Source organism: Microtus oregoni, unplaced genomic scaffold, assembly GCF_018167655.1.
Source record: "Microtus oregoni isolate MIOR12 unplaced genomic scaffold, Mior012 000042F_ref0000377, whole genome shotgun sequence".
Taxonomy (NCBI): Eukaryota; Metazoa; Chordata; class Mammalia; order Rodentia; family Cricetidae; genus Microtus; species Microtus oregoni.
Genome location: NW_024543209.1, coordinates 20,671,060 through 20,684,734, shown reverse-complemented (window position 1 = coordinate 20,684,734; position 13,675 = coordinate 20,671,060). Strand labels below are relative to the sequence as shown.

The window sequence follows — 13,675 nt, the reverse complement described above, 5'->3', positions numbered from 1 at the left end:
TGGCAAAGACCGTATAAGATGTTCTGGTGTAACTCATTAAGATTTTAGCATTTTGGCACTTATTTTTTCTTTGTATATTTGTAAATATTTACCCAACCATTGCATTTTTGCACACAATTTAATTTTTTGCCCTTTCATACTTAGGGCAATGTTACAAGTAAGCACAGGATTTTGTGTGTGGGGGAGATGGTGTTCTTGGTTACAAATATCTTTTTTTGTTTTTTTTTTAAAGAAATACCAATTCCCATTCCCTCACCTCCTCCCATTCCCTCCACACACCCTCTCACCCCATCTCCCTCTAATCCAAAGAGAGGGTAAGGCCCTCCCTTTATTTATTTGGTTGCAATATCTTATAGTACCATTACCAAGCTTCCAACATGACAGTGTATACCATTCATGTTCTTGTCAACTATCTCAAAAAATTCAGTTTTTCCGTGGTTTGACTTTGTACCCTTCGGCTTAATATTCAGAAGCACATGCCATCTGCTCCTTAAAGCTAACTTTGGTTCTGTACTATGTGCTTATTGCTAGTCATTGATGGCAAACAATATGAAAATAACCACTTACCCCCCTTTAGTTACAATGAAGCTTAGTGCCTAACCAAGCCAATCTTTTGAAAAAAATATTTCAGCCTTTTATGTGTATGGGTGTGTGTATCATATCCATGCAATGCCCATGGAGGCCAGTGCTGGGAATCAAACTCAGGTCCTTTGGAAGAGCAGCCAGTGCTCTTAATTGTTATGCTGTTTCCAGCCCCAACTAATCTTGATGGTTGCAAAAGATTTTTCAAATTTCACTCAGTACATTTCAGCATTTTGTGAACCTTGTCACATATAATATGAAAGACTGGTTTCTTGAGCACTTTCATGGATAAATCACAGCACCTCTCTTGAGTATCTGGACCCAGATCCTACAAGGAGTATATAGGTCCCTTTAATAGGAAAGGAGAGAAATCAAGATCTAGGTTTCCTGTTTGTCCACAGCTGAGGAGTCGAGAGATCTATCTAACACAACTATTGACTCAGATGTTTCAAGTCCACTCTAGTTTTGATCCCTGAAAAATGAAGGAAGCAAGCGTCCTCTAGTTTTTGAGACCTTTGAGAAATGTAGTAATTTGCTAACTTTAGTACAGTAGGCTGGGAGACAAAGGGGCTCATGATATGTCCCCTCTATGTAAAAGATAGTAGATCGAGATACACAAAATCAACATAGAAAGGTACTTAGGCTATTTCTAGTGTCGGGCTTCATTTCAAACTTAGGCTACATGTTATAGGCTCTTCATTTCCCTGTATGGTATATCCACTTTGGATATTGGTAATCATGTCTCATAAAGTAAATGGAAATGTGACAGTGTTTTAGAGCTGGGGAAGACCTAAAATTTCATTGATTATTGCTGTGTTGACATGTCTCCTTAAACTGGGTTTTCAGGTAATGGTTTTTGGAGGTGGGAAGCCTTTTTTTGTGTGCTAATTCTTGTCCCCCTTTGCCATGTGAACACGACTATCTGAACTAAGAAGTGGCCCGGAAAAGTGTGGTGGAAATTGAGCTGCAAGTCATTTCTAAGGTTTATATGTTATCCAGTCTATACGACTAACTAATGTCTATCACTTTTCTTTCTCCTTTAATACTAGGCGTCAGTTGTAGAGTAATATTAAAGTGGGTCTTCTAGCTTCTTTGCTTTACCTGTTACAAAAACAGTGAACTAAAACTAGTTAGGCAAGGTGGAACAACATACCTACAATCCCAGCATTTAGGAGGCTGAAGTAGAAAATTGTGAGTTCAAGGTTATCCTGGGTGACAAAAAAGCAAGACCAAAACATTGAGCCAAGAACACCTTCATGCAATGATCATGCACCTGACTTAAAGATGTTTCAAAAGAAAGATACCCCAGCTGGACTTGTGGCACACATTTAATCTTAGCACCAGAGAAAGGAAGGTGGATCTCTTGAGTTCAAGGTTAGCCTGGTCTACACAGTGAGTACCAGGATAGCCAGAGACTGGGAAAGAAAAAAGCAAAAACAACCCCAACCTCCATACTATATTTTCGTTTTAGTTTATGCACCCCAAAGAAAACACTTAACTACTTCTGGTTTTGATATTTATTTCAGAAAGTTACTCATTGTTGGGCTTCATTGGGTCACCCTACTGTTTGTTCCCTCAGTTTCCCAGGTGTTTAGTATGTCTGCCTTGTGCTATTAATTTCCCTGTGGTCTTGTTGGTCAGATCCACCGAGGCAAATGCAAGTGTTTTTCCTTGCTTCAGAATTTGTGCTGTGATCACTACTACTTCTCCAAGTTTAGCAGGTGACATAAACCTTAAAAGAAAACATTGAAATATAGTGGTTAGGTAATTGTTGAAAGATTGCGACAAACTCCTACAGGCTTTCCTGTGTAACCTACAGATTATCTCAGAATACTACTTTGGCAAGCTTTTGGTATCAAATTCAAGTAGTTGGTCTGCAAGATGCTCTTCTTGACCCATCTTTCCTTCATCTATGTGTGTCTTCACATAAGCACGGGATTTCCTTGCCTTTTTTTCTTAAAAGTTTCCTATTTCATATTTATTTGAAACTACTGAAAGATTACCTGTAGCTTGCATTTAATCTCTTTAGCTTCTTAAAAGTGAAGTATCTGAGTGTTTATATCTCAGCAGACTTTATTCAACTCCAAAGTGACAGTATAAGAACTACAAGGAGCCGGGCGGTGGTGGCGCACGCCTTTAATCCCAGCACTTGGGAGGCAGAGGCAGGCGGATCTCTGTGAGTTCGAGACCAGCCTGGTCTTCAAGAGCTAGTTCCAGGACAGGCTCCAAAACCACAGAGAAACCCTGTCTCGAAAAACCACAAAAAAAAAAAACAAAAAAAAAACAAAAAAAAAAAACAAAACTACAAGGAGTAGAAGCAGTTCAGAGCACTGGCTATATAGAAGACCCATGTTCAATTTCCAGCACTCGCATGGCAGCCCACAACCCTCTGTAACTCCAGTTTTAAGAAATCTGATTTCCAACCTCTGGTTCTTGTATTTGTGTGGTGCACATGCATACACTCTGATACATACACATACATTTTAAAAAGAAACAAGAAATGAAGAAAAGTTTTTAGCCATCTTGGTGATAAACTGCATTTTCAGTTGTCCCTCTGTATCCGTGAGGATTAATGTAAATACACCTGTCCACACCAAATCCATAAATGCTCAGGGCCCTTATATAAACATGCAAGTCAAGATCTACTTTACAAGAAATTTTAAGTTTAAATTTGTATTCATTTTGTGTGTGCTTGTACATAGTATATGAGTGAAGGTCAGCAGAAAACTTGGTGTCAGTTCTTCCACTATGTGAGTTCCAGGGATCAGTCTCAAGTCATCAGATTTGGTAGGAAGTTCTCTTACCTACATCTCATGTAAGTTATTTTTGTTGCTTAGCTCTCCAGCTCTCTATCTTACTTTATGTGTATACCTCTGTGTGGATAGATGCATACGAGTGTCCAAGAGGTGAGAGGGGTCAGGTCTCACTGAACTGGAATTAAAGGTGAGTGCTGGGAACCAAACTCAGGTCCTCTACAAGACTGTTGTGTTCTTAAGCCATCTCTCCACCCCTTTTGTCTTCATGTTGGAAAATAGTCATCAATTGGGCTTGCTCACCACACAAGATAAAGACCACCAAATATGGCTCATTAGCATAATGTCTCTTCTGTCCATCTACAATTTGTCCTGTATTTTGATTATTGAACTCTCAATTTATTCCCAGGCTTAAGAGAAACTGACAATGTTCCAGTTTTTTGAAACTGGGTCTTGCTTGTTGACCTTGAACTGAAGATCCTCTTGGTTCAGCCTCCCAAGTGCTGAGATAAAAGACATGAGCCACTATGCCTAGCTTTAGAACTCAAGTTTTCAATTTGGAAAAGTGACGTACATTTTCACAATCGTGAAGGACAGGCTATCTAGGCCATACTGCTCCCTGATCCTGTCATTTAAGCCATACAGGAGAGATTCAGGATCCCTTCCTGGCACCTGTGTTCACTTTGTTGCAAGATTTTGGTAACATATGGGAAATAGCCAACAACTTTTCTCCAAATGTCATTCACACTTTTCTTTGGGAGAAGAGGGTGGGGGTGGGGAACACAGGGTTTCATAAAGTCAAGGCTAGCTTTGAACTCTTCTGATCTTCCAATGTCTACCAAGTGTTGGAATTATATAACATCTGGCTAATTAGTGATAATTTAATTACTGTTTTAGGGTTTTTCTTTTTTGTTTGTTTGTTTTAAAACGGGGTTTCACTATGTGGCCCAGGCTGGCCGGGAACTCACTAAATAGGTCACCCGGCTTCGATGGGCTCCCAGAGGTTTCACTTGCTTCTCCCTCCCAAGATCTGGGGTTAAAGGGATGTCCCAGCATGCCTGGCACAAGTGATTTTTTTTGTTGTTGTTGTTTGTTTTTTGAGATAGGGTTTCTCTGTAGCTTTGGAGGCTGTCCTGGAACTAACTCTGTAAACCAGGCTGGCCTTGAAGTCACAGAGTTCCACCTGCCTCTACCTCCTGAGTGTTAGGATTAAAGACATGCACTACCACCACCGGCACAGATGATACTTTTAAGGATTATATGAAAGTTATAAATCATGAGTTCAGGCCGGGCGGTGGTGGCACACACCTTTAATCCCAGCACTCGGGAGGCAGAGGCAGGCAGATCTCTGGGAGTTCCAGGCCAGCCTGGTCTACAAGAGCTAGTTCCAGGACAGGAACCAGAAAGCTACGGAGAAACCCTGTCTCGAAAAATAAATAAATAAATAAATAAATAAAAATAAATAAATCTTGAGTTCAAACAACTGTGGATTGAAGATATTTGAAAAACAGGCACATATGTCCACAAGATGTAGATTTTGGTCATCACCCCCACACAATATAGTGTTATTTGAAACAAGTATGATTTTTTTAAAAAATTATCTGGATGGCATTTAGATACATACGTTACGTTCAAGTCAACACTGACTCCAGGAAGCCCTCTTTCTGTCCCCATCAGAGCCATGGTTGATATGGAATCTATCAAAGTTGCTGTCAAGCCCCCATGGAGAGTACCAAACTTATTAGTATGCTCTTCTTCCACTTTCATTTCACAAATTACTTTATCAGGAGCAGCAGAGACAAGCGTCACCTAAATATTAAAATGTGAAAAAAATATTTGAACATTAATTCTGTGCTATTTGAATAGCTCAAATACATCATCACAGCAAGAACAATCCTGACGCTGGAAGCTTGGCACAGAGCCACACACCTGTAATTCCAGCATGTGGGGCACAGAAGGATGAGGACATGTATTACTAAGTGACAAGGCTATAATAGTAAAATCTTAAAAAATATGTATTTTTTAAAAATCATGCTTATAAGCATATGCACATGGAATATAATGGAACAGGGTGTAAGGTGTTTTGGAGATAGAATTACAGTTGTAAGCCAGTCACCCATCCTGGGTGCTAGAAACAAAACCCAGGTCCTCTGCAAGACTAGTATGTGGTTTGAAGCACAGAGCCATCTCTCTATCCCCCATAGTAATATTTTGTCTTAAATTAATATGTGTGTGTGTGTGTGTGTGTGCGTGTGTATTTTGTCTGCATATACATGAACAGAGACTGCTCATTTGTTTCCTGGTCACCCTGACTTGAATAATCACACAGAAACCATATTAATTACAACACTGCTTGGTCAATGGCTTAGGCATATTCCAAGATAGCCCTTACATCTTAAATTAACCCATTCTTATTTGTTTGTTTGTTTATTTATTCATTTGGTTTTTTGAAACAGGGTTTCTCTGTACCTTTGGATCCTGTCCTGGAACTAGCTCTTGTAGACCAGGCAGGTCTTGAACTCACAGAGATCCGCCTGCCTCTGCCTCCCGAGTGCTGGGATTAAAGGCATGCACCACGACCGTCAGGCTGAAATAAACACATTTCTATTCATCTGTGTACCATCATGAGGTTGGGTCCTACCAGTAAGGTTCCAAAGGCATCTTTCTCCTTTGGCAGCTACATGGTATCTCTTTGACTCTGCCTACTTTCTCTTTATGTCTCTTCCAGCCTGGCTATATTCTGCCCTGTCATAGGCCAAAGTAGTTTTTTTTTATTAACCAATGGTAATGAACATATTCATAGCACACAGAGGGGAATTCTACATCATATATATGTCTAGTTCCAAGATCCAGTCTTTAAAAAGTCATTTGAACAAACAGAATATGCCTAAAATGTAGACTCAGAGCTGGGCAGTGGTGGCGCATGCCTTTAATCCCAGCATTCAGGAGGCAGAGGCAGGTGGATCTCTGTGAGTTCAAGACCTACCTGGTCTACAAGAGCTAGTTCCAGGACAGGCTCCAAAGCCACAGAGAAACCCTGTCTCGAAAAACCAAAAAAAAAAAAAAAAAAAAAAAAAAAAAGTCAGATACCTGCAATTTGGTTATGGATGGTTGGGAGTCACTGTGTAGGGCTGAGAACTGAACCCTGGTCCTCTAAGAGGTAGTTTTTCAGCCTCCGAAATTACATCATCACAGGCCTGCATCACCAGGCAGGCCTAGCTCTCTTTGGATCTTTTCCATGAACCAACCCCCACAATCTGTCATCTTCTAATCACCAAATCAAAAAAAGAGGTTTTAAATTGGTTGTTTTTTAGTTTTTATACAAGCAGAGTAATTTTCTACATGAATTAATGAATAGTGCAAAACAGCTTAAAAAACAGGCTGGGAGATGTTCAGTCATTCAAGCTACTAGGATTATTAGTAAACTTCAGTCAGAACCCCATTTAAACAAAAGAAGTGGAATAATATAATTCAGCAATGTTTTTGCTTGAAGGTCCCATTCATTTTTAAAGTATAATGAAAAGTATTACATGAACAATACAAACAGAGAAAGCAAGGGTTCCTTCTGAAGTACTTTCGGGCTGTCCATGGTGGGGATGCTGTTTCTCTCCACCCTCTCCAGCTGCAGGGATGGCAAGTATGTGCCACCACTAACAGGCTCTGTCCCCTCCCTTTCCTTCCTCACATCATACATTTGCCTGCAAGCAGGTCACACACTGTGAACACTCCCCATATTAAAATCTTTCACTACTGAGACCTTTCTCGAGACAAAATTTGCAATGACCTCTAACTTTTTTCTGATCTTCCTGCCTCTATCTTCTGAGTGCTGGATTACAGCTGTGCCCACCATCCCCAGTTGCCCAGCTCATACAGTAATGGGGATTAAACCTTGGGTTTTGTGCACAAAAGGCATCCTACCAACTGAGCTATAAATCCCCAGCACCCCCGTATTCTCTTTCTAAGGAGTGTGCTGAGAGCTGTAAAATCCTCAGTCTCTTTAATGTGAATTTTCTTGGGGGTTCTTTTTCTGCAGCTTTATTCTCTTATTTATTCAACTATGTATTCACTGGACTGCAGGAAATTTTTACCTCTGAGATTAAACTCATGCGACCTTCGTAGTATATGTGGCTTGACCAAAACGTCACTACATGATGTATGATAGTGATATGCCACAGATAGCGCCTATTTTGCTGATACATTCAGTGGTTCATTTCAGGGTCACCTCATATGTGACAGAATTGCTCTAGGTCTGTCATTTTAATTGTTGAGACAGCATCTCTCATAGTCCAGGTTGACCCACCTCTGAGAACCCTCTCCCATTCACCCCAGCCTCCACCTGATGGGTGCCAGGATTATAGGCAAACTACTATGTCTGGCAATCTATTCACTGCCATAAGATGGGGAAATTTGTAGAAGCCTTTAGGCTTCTTCCCAAGTCAGTACAGCTTTAGTGCATGTACTAGTTTTTACTCTACAGAAGGCCACGAAGGGGGATAAACTGAAATAATATAAGCTCCCTCAAACAATGCTGTGTTTTAAACAAGAGGTACATCAAAAAGGGGGGGGGGGTAGTGTTATGCCTGTTCCAGCCACAAGATGTCCTCACAAACCAATAGTCTATAGCAGGAAGATGGGCCCAGAATGTAATAACCCTTCTTTTGTGTGCTGAGCAAGTATTCTTTTGTTTTGTTTTTTCGAGACAGGGTTTTTCTGTGTAACATTTCTGGCTATCATGGAACTCACTCTGTAGATCAGGCTGGTTTTGAACTCATAGAGCTATGCCTGCCTCTGCCTCCCAAGTGCTGGAAGTAATGGCATGTGCCACCACAACCCGGCTGAACAAGTATTCTATCACTGAGCCACATTCAACATGTGCCTTTAAATCAAGAATTGGCAAGGCATAAATATTGCTTTTTAAATGCTTTTTGAGGGTTTTTTTTTGGGGGGGATTGTTTGTTTCTTGGTTTTTCTTTTTTTTTAAGATTTATTTTTTATTATGTATACAGTATTCTCAGTATTCTATCTGCATGTCTGCCTGCAGACCAGAAGAGGGCACCAGATCTCACTACAGAGTGTTGTGAGCCACCATGCGGTTGCTGGGAATTGAACTCAGGACCTTTGGAAGAGCAGGCAGTGCTCTTAACCACTGAGCCATCTCTCCAGCCCTCTGTTTCTTGGTTTTTCAAGACAGGGTTTCTCAAAAAGAGGAACATGGGATGTACTCACTCATATTTGGTTTCTAGCCATAAATAAAGGACATTGAGCCTATAATTCATGTTCCTAGAGAACCTAAATAAGGTGAATCCAAAGACAAACACATAGGCATCCTCAGGAATATTAACCTTCATCAGGCGATGAAAGGAGACAGAGACAGAGACCCACATTGGAGCACCGGACAGAAATCTCAAGGTCCAAATCAGGAGCAGAAGGAGACGGAGCACGAGCAAGGAACTCAGGACCACGAGGGGTGCACCCACACACTAAGACAATGGGGATGTTCTATTGGGATCTCACCAAGGCCAGCTGGCCTAGGTCTGAAAAAGCATGGGATAAATCCGGACTAGCTGAACATAGCGGACAATGAGGAATACTGAGAATTCAAGAACAATTGCAGTGGGTTTTTGATCCTACTGCACGTACTGGCTTTGTGGGAGCCTAGGCAGTTTGAATGCTCACCTTACGAGACCTGGATAGAGGTGGGCAGTCCTTGGGCTTCCCACAGGTCAGGGAACCCTGATTGCTCTTCGAGCAGATGAGGGGGGGGGGACTTGATCGGGGGAGGGGGAGGGAAATGGGAAGCGGTTATGGGGACGAGGCAGAAATCCTTAATAAATAAATAAATTAAAAAAAAAAGAATTGGCAAGGCAAAAGGAATGAGTTTCATTTTTGTTTGGAGTTAGTACTCAAGAGCTGAGGATAACCTTGAATTGAACCCATGACCTTATGTGTGCACTTTACCCGGGTGTCACACAATCAGTCCTTAGGTAATAATTGTTAACCAGAGATTTATGGGAAAATTACATTCTCTTGAGACAGCACATGAGCCCTCTCAAGGTGAACGAACAATTCCAAGGACAGGGCAAGGACACAGTATATATCTAGAAAGGACAGTGTGGCAATTTAACTACCTTTGGATGCAAGGCAAAGTATTTCACTAGCAGCACAGTCAAGATTCCTCAAGCCAGGCTTGAGTGATTCTCTGTGATGAGGAGACACCATGGTGAGAAGTTGTGTACTGTAGGGTACTGATTAGCACCCCTACTCTCTACCCATTAGATGCCAGAACATCTGTCTCCTATTCTGTTAACATGTGGTAAAAAAAATGTCTCCAAGTAAACGTGTCTTCCATATAGGACAGAGTCCATACACTCATGAACTCAGGAGCTGTGGTTGCCATAGAATCATAGAATTCCATGACTCTTCATAGAATCAAGCTAGTCAGCATTCCAGCATGGAGAAAAGCGGCTCACGAGTCCCCACTCCAGCGGGAGAGTTATGGATAGCTGACTGCTTGTGGGGTGGGGAACAGTCAGTTTTCTTTAAGGCTATGGCATCTGGTAGGTCAGTTACATCCCAGTAGATGGTCCCATACCTGTAGTCTATGGACAGCACAAGTAGACTCAAGGGGTTATTTAAAAGTGAGCCAAAACTGGGTGTGGTGTTACATACCTTTAATCTCAGCACTTGGGAGACAGAGACAGGAGGATCTCTTGAGTTCAATGCCAGTCTGCCAGCCTGCTATACTCAGGGAGCTCCAGGACAGCCAAGTCTAGAGAGACCTTGTTCCAAAAACAAAAACAAAATGGGGGGGGGCATGAAGTTGGGAGGCAGCAAGGAGTGGATCTAGGAGGACTTAGGGGGAGAACTAGGGAGTGAATAAGATACACACGTAAACATAAATCTATATGCATATATATATAAAGTTCTCAAAAAATAATATACATAAAAAGTTCTCAGAAAACAGTCGGCTTCATAGGATAAATAGCGCTCAATTCTAGAATTGAAAAGGCCAACTACAATCTATGAATTATTATAATTGTGTCCTCGGATAGGTCTGGCAACTAAAGGAGGCATCCAGAGAAGGCTGGCAAAAATACCCAAGCCTCTGGCAGGAACTTAGGAGAGGCACTTCCAGCTCCTTTGAGTGCTCCTATCTTCCTTGTGGAGCCTTGAAAGTTGTAAGCACCTAAAGGTCATTTATTGTAGTACTCTTCATATTTCAAATGTCCCAGTAAAGAGGGTATTTAAAGAAAGTACACTATTCTATACAATGGAATAATCTTCTTAAAAGGAAAGAAAGGCCTAGTTCTGTCCTGTAGCTGGCTGGAAGCTCTTTTGCAGGCTCTGGTATGAATGTATTGTCAAGTTCAGGTTCATTCGCCAAGATGTGGTAGTGTGTTTGAACTCTAAAAATGTGGTATGCCACCTGTGTGCCGAGTGACTGGATTTCCAAAGCTGCCTAGGAGTTTGAGAATTTATAATGAAAAAAAATGGAGATTCCCTTTCGGAAGCAGTCAAAACTTGCAAGGCCAGAGGGAGGACACTCTGCTAGCTGGGTTGTTTGCAAGCATGGAGCTTCAAGGATGCAGCAATTCTGAGCTTCCGCTCATGCCGGGGTGGGCTTTCAGTGACACAGTTGCCTTTGCACCATCTGTGCTCTCGTACACTCACAGATGTAGGCAGGTGTTTGTTCATTTCTCCCCAGGGAAAGTCAAATGATAGGAAAATATGTTTTTTGTGGACATAATTTCTTTTCATCTTTTTGAAACAAGGTCTCATGTAGTTCAGGTTGGCTTTGAAGTAGGTATGAACTTGAGGATGAACTTCTTATCTTTCTGTGTCTACCTCCTTCCTGAGTGCAGCTGGGATCACAGGTATGTACTATCACATCTGGTTTAACATGGTGCTGGAGATGTAAGCCACGGCTTTGTGCATGCTAGGCAAGCGTTCTACCAACTGAGCTATATTCCCAGCCTACTTGAGGATACAGAATTTAAAATGAAGTGTTAAATAGTTTGGTTTTTTTTTTTTTTTTTAATGGGACTAATGTAGTTAGACCTGGCCAGGATGTCAAAGTTTTTGCAAAGCCGGTCACGCGGGAGACTGGGGTTCAATTCCCTGACGGGGAGCCAAAAAAAAAAAAAAAAAGAATCTTTTATGAACCACTAAGCAGAAATACATTGGTGTGAGGATATGCACACAACCACAAGAGTAATACCAGCACTCAGGAGACAGAGGCAAGGAGGATAAATTCAAGTTCCAGAAAAGCCAGGATGCTATCTCAAAAACAAAACAAAGGAAACCATAAAAACCACATATATACACATACAAACTGCTATACAGAAATATATGCTTTAGTCTTAGCTTCTCTGCCTACATAAAACATAACCACTTACCTGTTGTAAATCAAGTTACCAACCACACAATGATTATTATCAACCTGGGTGGCTTAACAGCCATTCACTGCTACCTATAAAATACTGAGTGAGCTCTTGCAGTGTGTCCAGCAATAGTGTAAATGCGAAATCTATATTGATTTCCAAAGAGTAAGCACTGAAAAATCAACTCTTCTTTTTTTTTAAAGAAAGGTTAACTGTTCTTTTTTGCGAAGTGGGATGGTTATGTAACTAGCCTTACAAACTCCCCTGCATCAGCCTCCCCTAAGCTGGAATTAGAGACAGGCACCATCATGCCGGACTAAGTTATGAGAATTTTAACTAATTACTCAAAGGCAATCAAACTAATGTCAAAATTATCTTACACATGAAAGTCAGATGTGGTGGCACATACCGTTAATCCCCGTACTCAAGAGGCAGAGGCAGATGGATCTCTGTGAGTTCCAGGCCAGCCTGGTCTACACATCAAGCTAGAGTGACATAGAGAGACTTGTTTAAATCGAAAAAGAAAGAAAATAAAAAATATATTACAAAATATTATCTAGCCACAAGGCTGATGACAGTTTAAGGAGGAAAAGGCTATAGACCCCACCAATGGAGGACCTCCAACCTGCAAGCACGCTGCGAGCCACATGCCCATTCTCACAGCAGATTTAAAAAATAATTCAAATTTCATCTTAGATAAATACATTTTTTTTCATTTCTTTTTTTCTTTCCTTTCCTTCTTTCTTTCTTTTCTATCTTTCTTTCTTTCTTTCTTTTTTCGAGACAGGGTTTCTCTGTAGCTTTTGGAGCCTGTCCTGGAACTAGCTCTTGTTGACCAGGCTGGTTTCAAAATCACAGATCCACCGGCCTCTGTGGATTAAAGGCGTGCGCCACCACGGCCCGGCCGATAAATACATTCTTTTTTGGATAATATCATCTTTCCAAATGTCATTGTCAAATGATGTCTTTGGACCTTATATATTTATTTGAAAACATTAAATATGCTTACTTAAGTGTTATTTCCTATTTTTGACAAAAGCTCTGATATGTTATGTACAGCGTTTAAATAACCCGCGAGGGGAGTGTTCAAGGAGAAAGATTTCAAATACCTGTAGCTAATCGGTATTTAAATCTCACACCCAAATTCTTTCCAAATTTCCAAGCATTCTTTCTTAATCGTAAAATGCAGACGTTCATGAATCAAAATATTTATCAACCTGTGTTACAGAGTAAGACCCAGTCTCAAAACGCAGAAACACAACATAGGAACAAGTTGTCCGTCCTTCACTTCTGTACCTCAAGCGGACTTCGCTTTCGTGCTTTAAAACAAACAATCCCTACACACTCGTCCTGTACTCCAGTGTCCCTTAAATGACTGTACACAGACTTTTTTCTTGGCTCACTCCAGTGGACCAAACCCGTCTCTACGGGTGTCAAAGTCACGCTTATTTACGGTTAGATGAGAATTCACCCACTCTCGAGCGTTTGAGAGGCCACGAAGGTGGGCTCACAAGACACTCTACCAAATAGACTAAAATCTAACTCGGGTGTTTTATTAGATTCGTCCTCTCTACCAGAGGCTTTGCGGACAATACCTTTTCCAAAACTCTATCAAAACCGGGAACTCTGAACACGACCTTCATGGCGTCCCGTAGATTCTGAGTCAAGCTGCTCATCGTGGACGCAACTCAAGATTCTGGGCTCTGGAGGAATGAACTCTGGAAGAGACCCTTGGAACGCACCAGACCTTGGAAGGTCAAACCGGCAAGCCCGGCCGGAGTTGCGCGCGAGCTGGATGAAGGGTCGCACGCTCCCGCTGCCCAAGTCCTCACAGCCCGGGCGCTTCAGTTTTGTACCCTCTAGGGCTCCAGCGCGCACGCGCAGCCTGACCCCCGCCCCACCGGCCCCGCCCCCAGGAGCACGCGTCCGCGCTTCGCTTGCTGCGCAGACTCGCCCAAG

At 41.7% G+C, this 13,675-nt stretch overlaps 1 protein-coding gene across 1 annotated transcript; it reads right to left on the bottom strand.

Annotated features, from left to right (window-relative positions):
- Window positions 1-2,084: 2,084 nt before the first annotated feature.
- Window positions 2,085-13,586, bottom strand: Acot13 (acyl-CoA thioesterase 13). Its single transcript, XM_041632910.1, has 3 exons — window positions 13,312-13,586; window positions 4,960-5,144; window positions 2,085-2,314 (listed from the first exon to the last, which is right to left on the bottom strand). Exons 1-3 carry the CDS (start codon window positions 13,390-13,392, stop codon window positions 2,158-2,160), a joined length of 423 nt encoding a protein of 140 aa, XP_041488844.1. The 5' UTR covers window positions 13,393-13,586; the 3' UTR covers window positions 2,085-2,157.
- Between the last annotated feature and the right edge of the window lie 89 nt (window positions 13,587-13,675).

Coding starts and splice junctions, on each gene's coding strand:
- Acot13 (XM_041632910.1), bottom strand. CDS start 13,392: ATGAGCAGCTTGACTCAGAATCTACGGGACGCCATGAAGGTCGTGTTC. Junction 5,145..13,311: donor TTGATAGAGTTTTGGAAAAG/GTATTGTCCGCA, acceptor TTTAATATTTAG/GTGACGCTTGTCTCTGCTGC. Junction 2,315..4,959: donor AGTGTTGACTTGAACGTAAC/GTATGTATCTAA, acceptor TTTTCTTTTAAG/GTTTATGTCACCTGCTAAAC.